At 39.1% G+C, this 15,069-nt stretch overlaps 1 protein-coding gene across 8 annotated transcripts in view; it reads left to right on the top strand.

Moving 5' to 3' along the window:
* Positions 1-15,069, top strand: part of LOC134541880 (structural maintenance of chromosomes protein 6) — a 65,122-nt gene that overhangs the window by 24,234 nt on the left and 25,819 nt on the right. For all 8 annotated transcript variants that reach the window (XM_063385594.1, XM_063385590.1, XM_063385589.1 and 5 more), the window contains 2 exons: positions 8,822-8,958; positions 12,523-12,744. In XM_063385594.1, the coding sequence (XP_063241664.1) occupies positions 8,822-8,958; positions 12,523-12,744 (359 nt within the window). The remainder of the gene's footprint in view (positions 1-8,821; positions 8,959-12,522; positions 12,745-15,069) is intronic.

Here is a 15,069-nt window from a genome sequence, read left to right as displayed (position 1 = left end):
GGATAACTGCGAGTGCGTCAGCACGGCATTGTGCGCCGGAAAGCAGTGGCGATTGGGCGTGGGAAGACACGCGATACACAGCTCGTGAGAAGGACGCGGAGGAGTGGCCTTTATGGTCCCCGGTAGGCGGGGGGAGGAGGGACATTCTGCGGCCCAAGGGCCTATTAAAATGTTAGAATTAAAAACTTTTGTATGGTAATTCTGGTAAAATGTATGTAGTGAAAATTGTCTTACTTTTTTTTCTTCTTCACGTAAGTCTTAAATCGGTTATAGCTAGGGACAAGGTTTAAATTGGTCAATTGCGATAAAACCGAAATAACACCGAAAAAAAACCACGCCAATACGCCATATAACACCGAAATGCAATTAAAATCATTAAACTAATCAAATCTTTAATATTTTAAATATTAAATTCAGTGAAATTTATTTATTTTGAATGTTGTTTGAACCACAATTTAATAATAAAAAAAAAGGTTGGAAAAAGTTTACTTTGTTGATCTTGCAACAGTTATTAGTTACTCAGTTTTACATTAAAACCTTAGAACCATTTTTCAATCACAAGAAATATTTACAAGATTTATTTTATTTGTTCTAAAAGTTCGACTTGTTTAATACAAATCATTACATTGAAAAAGTGCGTCATGTATCTATCAGTCAAAATGACACGGTTTTGGAGAAATTAGTATCCGGGAACATTTAAGTATCATATTTGTTAAGTAATTTATGTTATCTTTTTTAATGAAGAGATTCCATAATATAAATAAAATCAATAACACCGAAATATCCTGTTTTAAAAACGAAATCGGCATTAAAATAAAACCATAAAATCTTGTCTCTTGTCATAGCATACAAAACGCGACGTTTCTTTACCTAGAAGTATAAGTACAAAAATTCGTTTACATGCGTAAGTACTTCTATACTTCATTTCCAATTGGGACAACCTTCGTGATGTCATTTTCGGGGACAAGTACATAAAGTATATATGAGATAATTCGGACACGGCTTTGGGCTATCTCACCATTTCCTACATATTTTAATGAGATATAAATACTTAGCGCTTGTTAAAAAAAAACCTTTTGCAGTAGCAATTGCGTCTGTGCGTCAGTGTAGAATGTGCATTGCTTTCACTCCAAAACTAAAAATTCGTGTTCATTTGCTTGAAGAGTCTACTCAATGCATGTAAAAGGAGAGTCAGAATTTCTTCTTTTTACAGATAATTAGGTTAGAGATACGTTATTGTATTTTGTATTAATTTTGACGTGAGAGGTCGTCTTAAGTAAGCAATTTTAGACTTAATTTTGTAATGAAATTCCGTTGATGGATCCGAAGACTTAACACATTTGAAATTAATGGTCTTTGTAGACCATGCAATTATATTCAAACAACAAACGCTTAAATAGAAATATTAGTTTCGTCACTGAATTGGTATCGTTCAGTTTGAAGGTGTTTTTCTGTCTTAGCCCACTGTTCTCGTGAATTGTTGGGTGCTGACTGCTGAGGGTGGATTCATAATTAGTTGGGGAGGGGGGGGGGGGCAATAATCTATAATATTGGTTGTGTGCGAATTATTTAACCGCCATTTTTTCGAACCTATACCAATTCACATGTTACGGTCGTGTGTATGGAATAGATCTGCGCATATTTAGGGAATTAATTGGCTATGTTTTTTCGATGTGTCACGGACGAAGGGGCTGGGAACTTTTGTTTGTCTATCGTGAACGGTGGCAAGAAGTTGTGGAGACATCACTTTGCTCAGGCAACTCACGCATGTCAGACTGTGGAAGCTTCTATGTGGGGCGGGAACATTGGCGGTCCTGTGGGAGGGCAGTGGGGGCGACTCACTCTTCCCCTTTATTTTCCCCATGAACCCCTGGAACTAAAACGAAAACTGGAGAGACAACAATACTAATCTATTCCAGACCGCATCTGACCTTTCAAGTAGGTTCAATTCATTTTTGAATATGTATTTTACTTTTGTTTACTGCTTTTGTACTGTGCTGGAATTTTTTTTTTTTTTTTTTTAAACGTTAAAGCAGAATTACAATTGCCCTTCGCCTCCGACCGTCACGCATCTAGCCAAGCGATTTACAACTATACTTCTTCCGTCAGAATATTTCCCCAAATAAAATAACAGCTGCCAGCAATCCCATGTTTTTCTCTCGGTAGATTTATTTAGATGTTGTTTGTTATTTGTGTCGTTTTTATTTAATTATTGTATCAGAATTTCCTCGGGAAAATTTCGAGTATAGATTAAATTGTGTTGGACGTGAGTTTTATGAACCGAAATGTTGTACAAAACATATGAACGACCTGCACAGACAACACAGGGCTGTGTTCTGGTAACAGTTGACCGCCGCGGCCTGAAACCATGGCTGTAATCCATCCGTCCGTCAAAAGTTAGAGCTTGCCGAGCTTTTGACGGACGGACGGATATAATTTTTCGGACCATCCGATTTACGTGACCGACAGACGGAAGGAACGGGCTATTGTAATGCCGCCTTTAGTACTCTGAAAATTTTGATAAAACCCTAGTTTTAAATAATGACTTGCAAGACGTCATAAAAGTGATAGAATAGCTTTTGACGTGACAACGTCTTAATAAATCGATGAACGCCGGCTGCACGCACGAAAAAGTGTCCCGTTACGCACATTGTTCCGTTACGCTGTGTCCCGTTATGTACATTGTTCCGTTACGCTGTGTCCCGTTACGCTCATTGTACGCTTGCGCCGCATCTATCTCTCTTCCACTCGACTGTTTTTAAAGTGAAGTGAAAAGTTAATATGGTTTTCATTGCTTATTACAACAACAATTTCGGCAATAAAGGTTAATTATTCTTGGTTTTTAAAAAATCTGATTACTAGTAGGTATAATTTCAAGTATTTATTCTTTTATTATTAAAATGTTAAAATGTTTTGTTATGACGTCACGTTAAACTATCGTCCATAAACCGTCTTTACAGACAACCAATTTCTAAAAATGCTATTTAATTTCGGACTCCGCATCGAACCAGGAGGTATCCATTCCAATCCACGACGTCCCGTCGGCTGTTCGCCGCGGGCCGGGGGGAGTGGTGGGGGCAGGGGGTTCGGGGAGACAGTGGGCTACTACTCGCTCGGTGTCGCCATCGCGCCAGGTCTGTCTGGGTCGCGGTCTAGTGCTCGCCGGCCCCAGGGTCGCCGGGTCGTATGTGGGTCGCGCCGACTACCTCTCTCGCCGCTCGCTGGCTGAAACACGCTTCAAGGCAGGGGGGGGGGGGGCAAGGGTATTTTGCCTCCCCCCCCCCTCTGAAACCTTGAAGTGGGGGCAAACGGGGGCAAAGAAAGTGCTGTGTAATCAATTTTTAGATAGTAAAACTGCTTAAATAGCACCATTTCCACCTTGAAATACAAATATTCCCGGGGGAGGACCCCCGGACCCCACACTTCAATACGGGGGATCGATGATTCTTTATAAAAATGTATATTGCCTCCCCCTCCCCTTTGGAAATTTAGTTGTTACGCCCCTGCTTCAAGGGGATGCCTTCATTCTGCTGGCCCAGGCCTTGTTCCATTTGATCACTACGTATCTTGTTGTTTAATAGGCACGCAGTCGTCATTCAGTCGTGGGCGGATACAGAATGGTCAGGGGAGGGCAAACTTAAATTATTTTATTTTATTACATTTAGAATTTAAATATTTGTTACCTTTTATTTGTGGATCGAAAAACGTCCCGCACTGCAGTAATATCATACTTAAGTAAGTTCTGTAAACTATGATAAGGAATTATGAGAACATTAAAAAAATTATTTAGGTTTCGAGGGGGGAGGGGCATGCCGCTATGGCCCCGCTCCTTTTTCTGTATCCGCCAGTGCATTAAATTGTTTCGCGCTCACAACAACATTCTGATGAAGTGAATACTAAAAATAATAAAAAATGTATGAAAATATTTTTTTTTTCGGAGCTAAAATTTTGTGTTATTTGATTAAATACTTCTCTCAAATTCCTCAAGCTAAACTTCTGTAATTTTGCCGCTACATGTTTTCATTGACATAGTTAATTAAAGAAACAACTAGTCAAGCCAAGCTACTTGCAATAATTTATGGTATTCATTTTGACTATCAATCCAAATTGTAAGTACGTCCATAGTGCACTTTTATTAAAAGGGTAAAACAAACATTGCAAATGTGTTTTTTATTAGATACAAAATTCTAAAAACGAATTTATGAAATTCATCACCATTTTAGCATTTACAATGACAATTGAAAGTGGCAGAATTCATTTGGACACTTCTCGCATGGTCAGTTCTGTGTTGGTTGTTCAAGAGCATCGAATGCCCAATACTACTGGTAGAAAATAGTATATCATTTAATGTTGTATACTGATCTATTGCATTAAACTATGAATGTCAAGAAACAATATAAATTCCGCGATTTTACCGTGTCAGTGAAGCGCAAAACTGCAGTACACATCAGACTCATCTTTTTTTTTACAATCATTTTCATTCTTTATTCATTCCCCTCTGGATCCATTTCTGAAGACCACGCAGAAGACGAAGTCGCGGGAAAAAGCGTGTTATAAAATCAGATATACATAATCTGTATTAAAAATTTAAAAGGTCTTACGCATAACGACTTTAGTAAACATCATTCTTGAACAGTTTTGTTATGAATTAAATCTTTTATACACGTGGCTGTTAAATGTATCTTTTTCTTTGTTTGGAATAAATCACATGCTTTTCTTATAATGGTAAAATATATCAGCAATAGCCTATGATGAAAATGCGCGAGCAAAGCCGCGGGTTATTAGCCTACGTATGTGTGTGTGTGTGTGAGAGAGAGAGAGAGAGAGAGAGATAATGTGTGTATATATGTGTGTGTGTGTGCGCGTATGGGCGTTGGTCCGGAGTGGAGGCAGGGGGGACCAGGGTGCCCCTGGAAGAGCCTCTCACTGAGGGGCCCCGCTTGCGCTTTCAAAATAATGAAGGTAAAACGTGGTGGATAAATGCAAACGTCAAAACTATGTTTTATGGAAAATGTTCTGTACATTTTAAAGTTTTTTCCTTATCGTATGCATATAGACCAAAATATGGGCAGTATACAACATACAAGCACCCATCTAGCGATGATTTGTGTCGGTTAAAAACCACACGCAAATCTCTGGGGACTGGCTCCCCACCCCCTTCTTAGACTAATTTCCGCGGGTTCTCCTTGCGAATCCTACAGATTTGCGCTCCGCTGTGTGTGTATTGTATCTCTCTCTCTCTCTCTCTCTCTCTCTCTCTCTCTCTCTCTCTCTCTCTCTCTCTCCCTGTGTGTGTGTGTGTTTTTTCCTGCGTTTCTGCGTCCTTGTGGAACGGGCATCGACAGGCAGCGAAACGTCCCAGTGAGTGACGGCAGAGAACCGAGGTTATAAATGTCTGGGACTCGTTCCGAATGCGAGACCAGTGTCTTACCACTGCGCCGAGTTGTCGAGTTGTCGGATCAGTGGCGGCGCTAGACTTTGCGGGGTCTTAATATTTTTGGAAAGAAACCTCACCGAGGGGGACTGGGGTGTATGGAATAGCCCCACCGTGAAAAAAAACATCTTTCTGTACTCGCCAGAAATGTGTAACATCTAACCTCGGTAACGAGCAAATTCACGTGTTATTGTGTTACTAGTATACTTATAATACGAAACTCTGACACGAACGTTAACGTAGAATTCTTTAAAATAATGCCGAGAGTGATAAATATGCGAAAATGTTGTTTTAAACTTCATCCATTGACGCGAATCACGCGTAGATTCCGCACCCGCCGCTAGAATTCGCTGACGAAGCAGCTACGTCGACGGTTGGATCATTCTATTCGCAGAGCGAAAGGTTGAACTGTATATTGAAAGGGCTACGATAAAACAAAACATTAATATTAAACCAAATTATTTTATCATAAAAAGATTCCGGAGTAAAAAAAAAAATATATATATCGTTTTGTCTTGTTTTACTGTTAATAGTTTGGAGTTGGTGACGTCCTGCGACCTTCGTGGACCGTGATTTACTTGCGTTGTTGCGACGTTGCGTGGTTTATAAACCAGGCCCCAGCCTGATCTCTTTAAGTCATCCATTGAATTTTAGACTGGTCTATTGCACAGCTCCTCCCGAGGTTCTTATACTGTAGAGTGTAGAGTGTAGATTGTAGAGTGTAGAGTGTAGAGTGTAGAGTACACGGGGGCTGGTGCGCCGGGCACGGTCAGAATGTCGAGGGCCGCCCCTTGACCTCGTTGCGCGCGTCTCGGAGCCGCCGCGTCGAGGGTCCGGCCCTTGGGAGGGGAGCTCCTTCGAGAGCCGGGACTCCACCCCCTCCCGACCACGGCATACACGTATCACACTTTTCTATCGACAAAAGTTGTAATTTTTTTTGGAGACCATAAATTGCAGGCCAATCTCTTGACTTGTTTTGTTTACTGCGTCATTTCTTTGTGCGATAGCTCCTCCCGGGAAGTCTTCCTGGGGTCGCCCCTGTCAGGACGTTGCTTGGTGCTGAACTGGCGCGCATTCTCCTCGTCGTGCGTAGGCCAACTGTGATAGTCGAGCGGTGAACATAACATTATATGGCGGAGAAATGAACATAAAGGTGCAATGCGAGTCCCTCGAGTGCTTTCAAGAACCGCTACTGGGTGTTTCATGCCTAAAATTATTCTGACAAAACACTTTGCAAACACAAAAAAAAAAAACTTTAAAATAAAATACGAAAATATAACTGCACATCTGCCCTCAACGTATTCTTAAATGCTTTTCGTACTTAGACGCCGCTCTGATATCTTGAGAAGTTTTTAAATCAACATGGGATTATTCTGAAGCTGCACACCGCATTTGTGCCGAGATAGGCCCAAACCACAAGACCTATCTCTGGATTCTTGTTTAAATCGATGTTCGCGGTATTGTGTATTAGTACGTCGACTGAATCTGATCCTATAACATAATCACAGATTTCCTCCCAGCGGTTATGTGCTGGGGAAAGCAAAGTTTTTAAACTGTATTTATAGAAGAGTTAAAATGGTTAAAATACGTGTTTTCAGAGTAATTTTTAGACATAAAACAACTGGTACAGATTCTTGAAAGCACTTAAGGGACTTTCATTACACTTTTATCTTAATTTCTCAGCCATATATTGTTACGGTCACCGCTGAAATTTCACAGTTGTCCTATGAACGACAGCAGTCTGCGCGTCAGTTCCGAGGCGACACCGCGGTGGAAGCACCAGCGAGCATCGCGCTTGTCATCCCGTCTCACTAACACACATACACCCCTGACCAGACGGGCCCCTTAACAGCGTGAAAAATATCTGGATGATATTATTTATGCCTAATCATGTCAATAATTAGGAGAAATATATAAAAACACGAATTATAAAAAAAAGTACCAAAATCAGGATGGAGGGGTGTGTTTTCCATAAAGGGTTGGTCTCACACGCCATGTTGGTGTTATTTAATTTTCTCGTCATTACTATTATTTGGGAGGCCTTTCCTGCTAAATTCATCACGATAGTTCTCTTGCATTTTACGTGGTGTCTAAAATTTTCTCTACATATGTTTACTAAATCTTACCTAATAGCTGTGAAGAGTCATGCAAGTGTTAAATGGTTTACAGCTCGAAAATGTTAAGTAAATATCTGGTGAGCAAATTTGTGACCCAACAACAAACGCAAAAAAAGCTATCAAAATAAATTTACAGGAAAATCTCTTAATCGAAAGTAATGAGAAGAACATGGCATCAGCAGCTGCTCGGTGGGTGACACCGAGCCGTAAGCATTGTGCATATGCTCAACCCGAATGACATCACGTCTCACATGAAGCAGCCGTATCTACAGTTGCATGTTCCACATTTACTTAACAAAAAGCAGTAAATCACTTCTTCAGTTGCAAGTTTTCTTCAATGATAATTATTCTTGGACTCTTACGCTCATTTTGAGATTTTTTATTGCTATATTTTCAACATGACCCTTTAACTCCGAAATCCATGATGAGAATATTTTTTTATTAATTTTTAATTAATATTTTGTGAAATTGCACCCAGCAGGGTTGAACATGTACTTCAAATTTGTTTAAAGAAAATTTTTTACTATTTTTTTTTGTTTTACGAAAACTTCCTTGTTTGCTGTTAAAATTATTATGGATTTCAAAGATACATGGTGTAAGTGCATTTTTTATTATCTCTTTTTTTTTTTTTTTTAAATGAACTGTTTCTACAATGACCGAAATCACATGTGGATTTATTTATAATGACTAAAAACCCATAGGTTGTTCATTGTGCAGTTCACCAGTGGCCAACCCATGGGCCACATGGTCAATTCTGGCATGCCAAGGCTTGGACAATGGCCCCCATACCAACAAAGATGTTATACTCAACTGCTAATATAAATGTTTTAGTTTCAATTTGTATTTTTTTTTTCAATCTCTGAAGGATGGAGGTTTGATTTTACTGATATGATGCTCAGTTTCTTAAGTTGTGTTTTGGCACAAGTAAAAAAAAATAGGAAAGGGGCATACCATTTAATGAACTTCGCCCTTCACCATACTGCACCATCCACTGAACCCAACTTTCCAACACTCCTCACAAAATGTCCTACAATTGTAATTCTGTAAAATTTAACTATGTGGCTGTGTCTAGTTCTGTGAGCCATTGTTTGAGCATAAATGTTCTAAAAATGTAGTTCTATAAAATGTAACTATTTGCAAATGTAACTATGAAACAATGTAAAGTTCTGTGAGTCATGTTAAAAATTATTTGTGAAGTATTTGTTCTCGAGCATTGTGTCGCCTTGCAGAATGAGACGCAGCGCTTGTGACAAGTGTTTTGTGTGTGCAGTGGTTGCTGGCAGCCAGGGTGTACCCGATGCCCTCCAGAAGTGCCATTCAGTGTCAAAAGACCTCCAAGAGAACCAAACTGCCATTTTCAAGAGAATCGCCATCCTCACACAGGAATTGGAGAACTTTACAGCCCAGGTGGGTTGACAGACATAATGTAGGCTACACGGTATCCATATGTGTAGTCAGCACAATCTTATCTCTTTTATTGGGCTTATCTCGGACGATAGCCTTGTAGTAGCAGTAAAAACTTTTTTTTCTCGCAATGACATCATAATTTATATCAGTGACAACATTGTATGAATAAGTCAGAACTTTTGTTTCATAATTTTTTTGATTTCATTCAAGTTAATCAAGTTTGTTGCACTTTAAACTGATTATTTTAAATACTAGATAAGATACAAGATTTTTAATTAGTATTATGCCAAATAAAGGATGTGCTTGAAATGGTTTATTACAGACTAGACTACCTTATTCACACTTTGGAACAAGGAAATAATTAACTTGAAACTTCCAAAAACATAAATATTTCAACAGTCAAAAATATATCGGCAAATTAATACTTACTGTTACAAAATGATAAAGTTTGTTTGTTACTTTCTCAATCACAGCAAAAGGATACACTGTATTTTAGTGAAATTTTGCAAGTAGTGACCCAGTTAAATATGTAGGGAATTTGAATTTGGCACACATTAGACATATTTCCACTGGCTGAGAGGTTGCTACTGCTAATGGCTAACTCTAAATGTTTGCGCCTTGGCTTGCCTGCCTTCTTCCTGCAGAACATTTGAACATCATGGTGCAGTGATTGTGTGTCCTCTCAGCTAGTGAAGTGATGTCTAGTGCAAGCAAAATTCAAATTTGCACACTACTTTTTGTGCCTTTAACTTTGCAGGGTTGAGTCACCAGGCATATGGTCCTTAGCAAAAGTGCTTGTTTTCACATTCCATGCCACCCATTAAATTTACATTCTGCAATTTCAGAACATTATATAATATAAATCAATCAATCATAGACCCAGCATGGCACAACAAACTTGAGGCTAACATATCTTTAATCATTTTTGACACACGCATTACAATATGTAAAGAACTTCTGTGAAAAAGATGAAATCATCTTCATGATGAAATGACAATTATATGAGGGGGATCCAAAAAAAAAAACGAATTTTTGTTATAAACATTCAAAGTACTCTCCATTAGATGCAATGCACTTGTCAAGTCTTTTTTCCCACTGTTTGAAGCACCTCTGAAACTCTTCAACTTTGATATTCTCCAGTGCCCTTTGAGAAGCTTGTTTTTACTGCCTCCACATCTTCAAAATGCTTCCCTTTTATTTTTCTCATTCTCTGGAACAGGGAAAAGTGGCTTGGGGCTAGGTCTGGTGAATACGGAGGGTTAGGAACGACAGACCACCCTTGAGAGGCCAAATAAAGGTTCACTCGTAAGGCCATGTGTGCGGGAGCATTGTTGTGATGAAGGAACCAGTCACATGATAGCCAAAGTTCTGGGCGTTTCCTCCGCACATCCTCTCGCAAACGTCTTAATACTTTAAAATAAAAATGCTAGTTAACAGTCTGGTCAGAGGAACAAATTCCCGGGCACAATTCCACGAACATCAAATAAGACAATGATGATCGTCTTAACATTCAACCTCACTTGTCTTGCTTCTTTTGGTCTGGGGGAGTTGGCAGTCTTCCACTGGCTTGACGCATTCTTGGTTTCTTGGTCATACTCGTAACACCAACTCTCATCACCTTTAATGACTGGTCAAAAAGTTTGGATCACTTTCAATCTCTTTTTTCAAGTCCTGGCTCAAATTCAATCAAATGTTTTTTTTTGATCCTGTTTAGCGGCAACATGACTCATTTGCAAATCCTCAGTCAAAAACCGCTGGTACAAGCTCCAACTCACACCTGTCTCTTCTGAAATTTCGCAGATCATGAAACAATGATCCTGGTTGATTTTTTGGCAGATTTTTCAACGTTTAATCATTTTGAGATGTTAAAGGGCCTCCAGAACAAGCATGGTCTTTAACACTCATCTCAACACGTTTAAAGCATCCAAACCAATCTAAAACTTGTGTGTGGCTGATAGCATCCTCCTTGAAAGCCTGTTGAAGCATTTGATAAGCTTCCATTGTCAATTTTTCAAGCAGGAAACAAAATTTCAAACACGCTCTTTGTTTTTTTTTTTTTTTAAATCTGCCATAACAACTTTGCAGGAGGAACAGAAGAAAAGTAAGAGAAAAACAATACTACAATCAAACATTAACCTACAAACTGACGCCATCTGGGCAGCTGTTTAGTGAAGGTATCTACTAACCCCATCTAATGGGAGAACTCTCTACTACATCTACGAGTGGCAGCATGCTTTTTTTTGGGTCTGCCCTCCTCATATTTCGTTGATGGAATTTATTTTACAGGAATACATAAGAGCACAGTCAACCACTTAATGAAACCATCTCTTACACAATAATTATATTACATTACAATGTAAATATTATTGTCAAAGCTTTCCAAGATATCTTGAAAACTTAGATTTTTTAAGCTACATGCAACACAATGTTTCAAAAAATCTACTGCAAAATTTTGTGAAATTATTATGACAACAAACTACTCTTAGCCCTCCCATCTTGAACTTAAATGGCAATGTTGACAGCATAGAGAAAGCTGTGTATGATATTAACCTACATGTCATCATTAGTTCCCATATCCATATTATTTTTTCCACCTACCTTATCTTATCAACATTTCAAAAGAGACCACGGTAGTTGAATGGTCAGAAATACTTCCCTCCCACCATGCTGGTTCGGTTTCAATTTGGGGCGGAGTCAAATCTGTATATTGTACAAGTGGGAAAATTGGCGGATGTTGCAGACAGCTAGTGGGTTTTTTGGTGCTCTCCTGTTTCTCCCACCAACACATTCAGGCGACGCTCCATCATCATGCTGTCATCCGTCACTATCTACAGAGTCCTTGATGTTGACAAGATGTGATGCCCTAATTCATTCATCCAATGTTTCAAAAGCTTGAATAGTCAATGGTAGCTAACTACGTGCAGTGCCTCATAATTGTTCTAGAGCATTGATTCTCAAAGTTTGCACCCTGGAAGATTTACGGGTGCACCCTTTGGTATTCCGAATAAATACATGTCCAGTTATAAAAACAACTATCGGTACTCTATCATACTATTTTATTACTGATATACCACTCTTTTTGTTAACACATTATTATTATGTGGTATTTGTACGACTCTACAGCTCTTAACTGTTTGCAAATAACAGGGCCGTCGTAAGGGAGGGGTGGGGTTGTAAGGGGGATGGCCAAAAATCCCTGGAGCCCTGGCTCAATGGGAGGCCCAGTTTAATTAAGAGATTTTTAAAAAAATTTCATAGGAAACCTTACAAGTAACATGATATACACACATTACGCTAACAGTTATGGCCACAGGAACATTTACAGTCTCTCTCTCTGTTTCTCTCTCTAGTGGGGTTTGAAAAGTTGGCGAATTATTTGCTCCAGGCCCTTGGTTTCTGTTGATGGCCCTAAAGCCTACAGTTGATCATCAGAATATATCTCAGAGGTGTTAATTATTTGTAAGATTTTAAATGTGCTCTGACTTCAAAAAGTTTGAGAACCGCAGTTCTAGAGGATAAGGCAGTGTGTTGTCGTTGACGCTACATGATATGCGTGTGGGGCAGCTGACAGCCGTGCAGCAGAGTCTGCGCAGCGTGGAGGACCAGCTGAAAGCTGCGCCGGAGTTGGTCAGCGTGCCCAAGGACCTGCAGGAGGTGAAGAACAGCGTGGCTTCGTTCGGGAGCCAGATACGCGACCTGGACACCCGTGTCAGCTCTGCCAAGGATCAGAGTGGCAAGCTGCAAGATGTGTCCAAAGGCTTACTCCAGAATATTACGTCCTTAGAGGTGCGAACACAACAGCTTCACACACATTTGGATTTTATTTTTATATTTAAGTACTTATTGTCGGTTGAAATTTCTTACGTGTTATAAATTTTAAATCTGTTTATTTTACAAGTATTTAAATTGCTGGTCAAACTTAGTTTTATATGTGGGTGCCATAATAGAAAAACATAATAACATAAGTTTCAAATGATTGTAAATTATATAAGTACTTTTATGTCATTTGTTTGTGCAAATTACTTCTGTTCTTTTAGTTTGCAGACTTGTTGCTGAATATGTATTGATAATGTTCCTGGGTAGAAATTTAAGCAAGTCACAATAAGCAGAAAAAACAATACAATAATATAAAATTTTTTTCATTGTATGTAAAAAGCTATGGTGCTTTTTTTTGTTTGTGATGTAAAAACCACTCACATGAGGGGAATAATTACATATGTGGTGGGGGAATTGCTAGAGGAGGATAGTGCGTTAGCGATGACACCACTCCAACGCATGCTCTAGAGGTTGAATGGGAAGATGGCAAGGGGGGGATAGGTACGTAGTGTAGAATGCTATATGCTAGTTGTAACGTCTGGAAGTGGAGACGACAGGGGAGAGGCAGAAAGGACACAGCATAAATGATACAGAATTTTTGTAACACTGATTGTGTTTGTCTACTCCTCAGTTTTTGTAACGGCTAATGAATGAAGCTACCATATTTTTTTAATTTTATTTAAAGTATCTACACAGGGTGTCGACAAATCTGGAAAACAGGGAAATATCAGGGAATTTATTTTTTCTGGAAAAGTCAGGGAAATGTCAGGGAATTTTAACCTAGCCTCATAAAAGTCAGGGAAATTCTCAAGGCAATTAATAATTATTTTACTAAAATTTACAATTACTGCTTGCTTGCGCAGCAGTATTTTCTGTTGCGGTTTTTCTAGGACGTTTAACAAAATTAGTTGCGTAGTACCGTACTTTCCGGTAGGGTGTGCTAGTGTGTTCCTTTTGCTCTGTGCCAGAGGCAGTTTCTTGTTATGTTTTGGTAATGGCTGCCGGCCGGATTCGTGTGTGGATGTTATTACCCTCCAAAAATTGATAGTTTCAAAACTCTTTCTGCTGCTATTAAAGATCCCCTACTAGAAGCAAAGCTTGCATTCTTCATAACCCTGGCCAATCATGTTGAATCTTTTCTCACTGAATTCCAATCAGATCTACCTTTGGCCCCTTTTTTGCATAGTGCTCTCACACTTGTTTTGAACAACCTAATGACAAGGTTTGTAAAAGAAAAGGTATTTAAAACAGCAAGTAGTCCTAAATCTATAGATGTAAAAGATACTAAGAATCTAACATTATTTGAAAAAATTGATATAGGGTTTGCATGTCGTACTGCACTAAAGACCTTCAGATTATGGAGTTCCGTCGTGATTGTCGCAATGCATTAGCGAAAATGGTGTCAAAGTTTTTGGAACCTAGTCCTTTAGCTTATCCACTGACAAGAGCAATTACATGCTTTGATCCTTCTGTCACAGCTGATCCCAAACTTCGAGCACGGCTAATGACTTCTCTGCTTGACATTCTGACGGAAAATCGTTGGCTTTCTGGTTCAACCGCTGACGATGTTCTTACAGAATTTCAGAACGTGTGTTCTCTTCCTTCTGTAACAGTATCTCTTAAGAAGTACACAAGAAGTACAGTGCGATTGGATTCATTTTGGAATAGCATTTTTCAAGAGAATGGTAGTAATCCATCAGTTCTAAGAGTAATGAAGATGATCATGATTCTGTCACATGGAAACTCGAACGTTGAACGGGGTTTTTCTGTAAATGCTGAGTGTTTAATGACGAATCAGAAGGAGACCTCATTGATTGCACGGCGTATCGTCTATGATGTTGTCCTATCCTATGGTGAAGTGAGAGATGTCCCTATCACCAAATCTCTTATTAATGCGGCCAGAAATTCTCAAGCGAAGTATGCAGAGGTGAAAGCTAAAGAGTCTATTGATGCTTGTTCCAAGGAAAAAGAAAGGTGGCAAAAAAGGTATGCTGAAATTGCTGTGAAAGACTTGGAGAAAAAAAAAGCAAAATTACTGGAAGATGCTGCAAAGGAAGCAAGTCGTTTGGAAGCTGAAATAGACACACTGAGGAATCAGTAATTTTTCTGCGTAGTGCTGTGTTATTTCAGTATGGTCATATGTTTGTGTGTGGATTAGTACAGATTTTGGGATTACATTTAAATGGTATTGTTTATCTACATGCATAATATTTTATTGCTTGAAATACTTAAACTTATTTTGAAAGTTAAAACATTTGTATTGCATGGTAAGTACACTATTGTTTACTTTGCCTT

This window comes from Bacillus rossius (genome assembly GCF_032445375.1).
Source record: "Bacillus rossius redtenbacheri isolate Brsri chromosome 4 unlocalized genomic scaffold, Brsri_v3 Brsri_v3_scf4_2, whole genome shotgun sequence".
Lineage (NCBI taxonomy): Eukaryota > Metazoa > Arthropoda > Insecta > Phasmatodea > Bacillidae > Bacillus > Bacillus rossius.
This window is presented reverse-complemented; position numbering and strand designations above follow the sequence as displayed.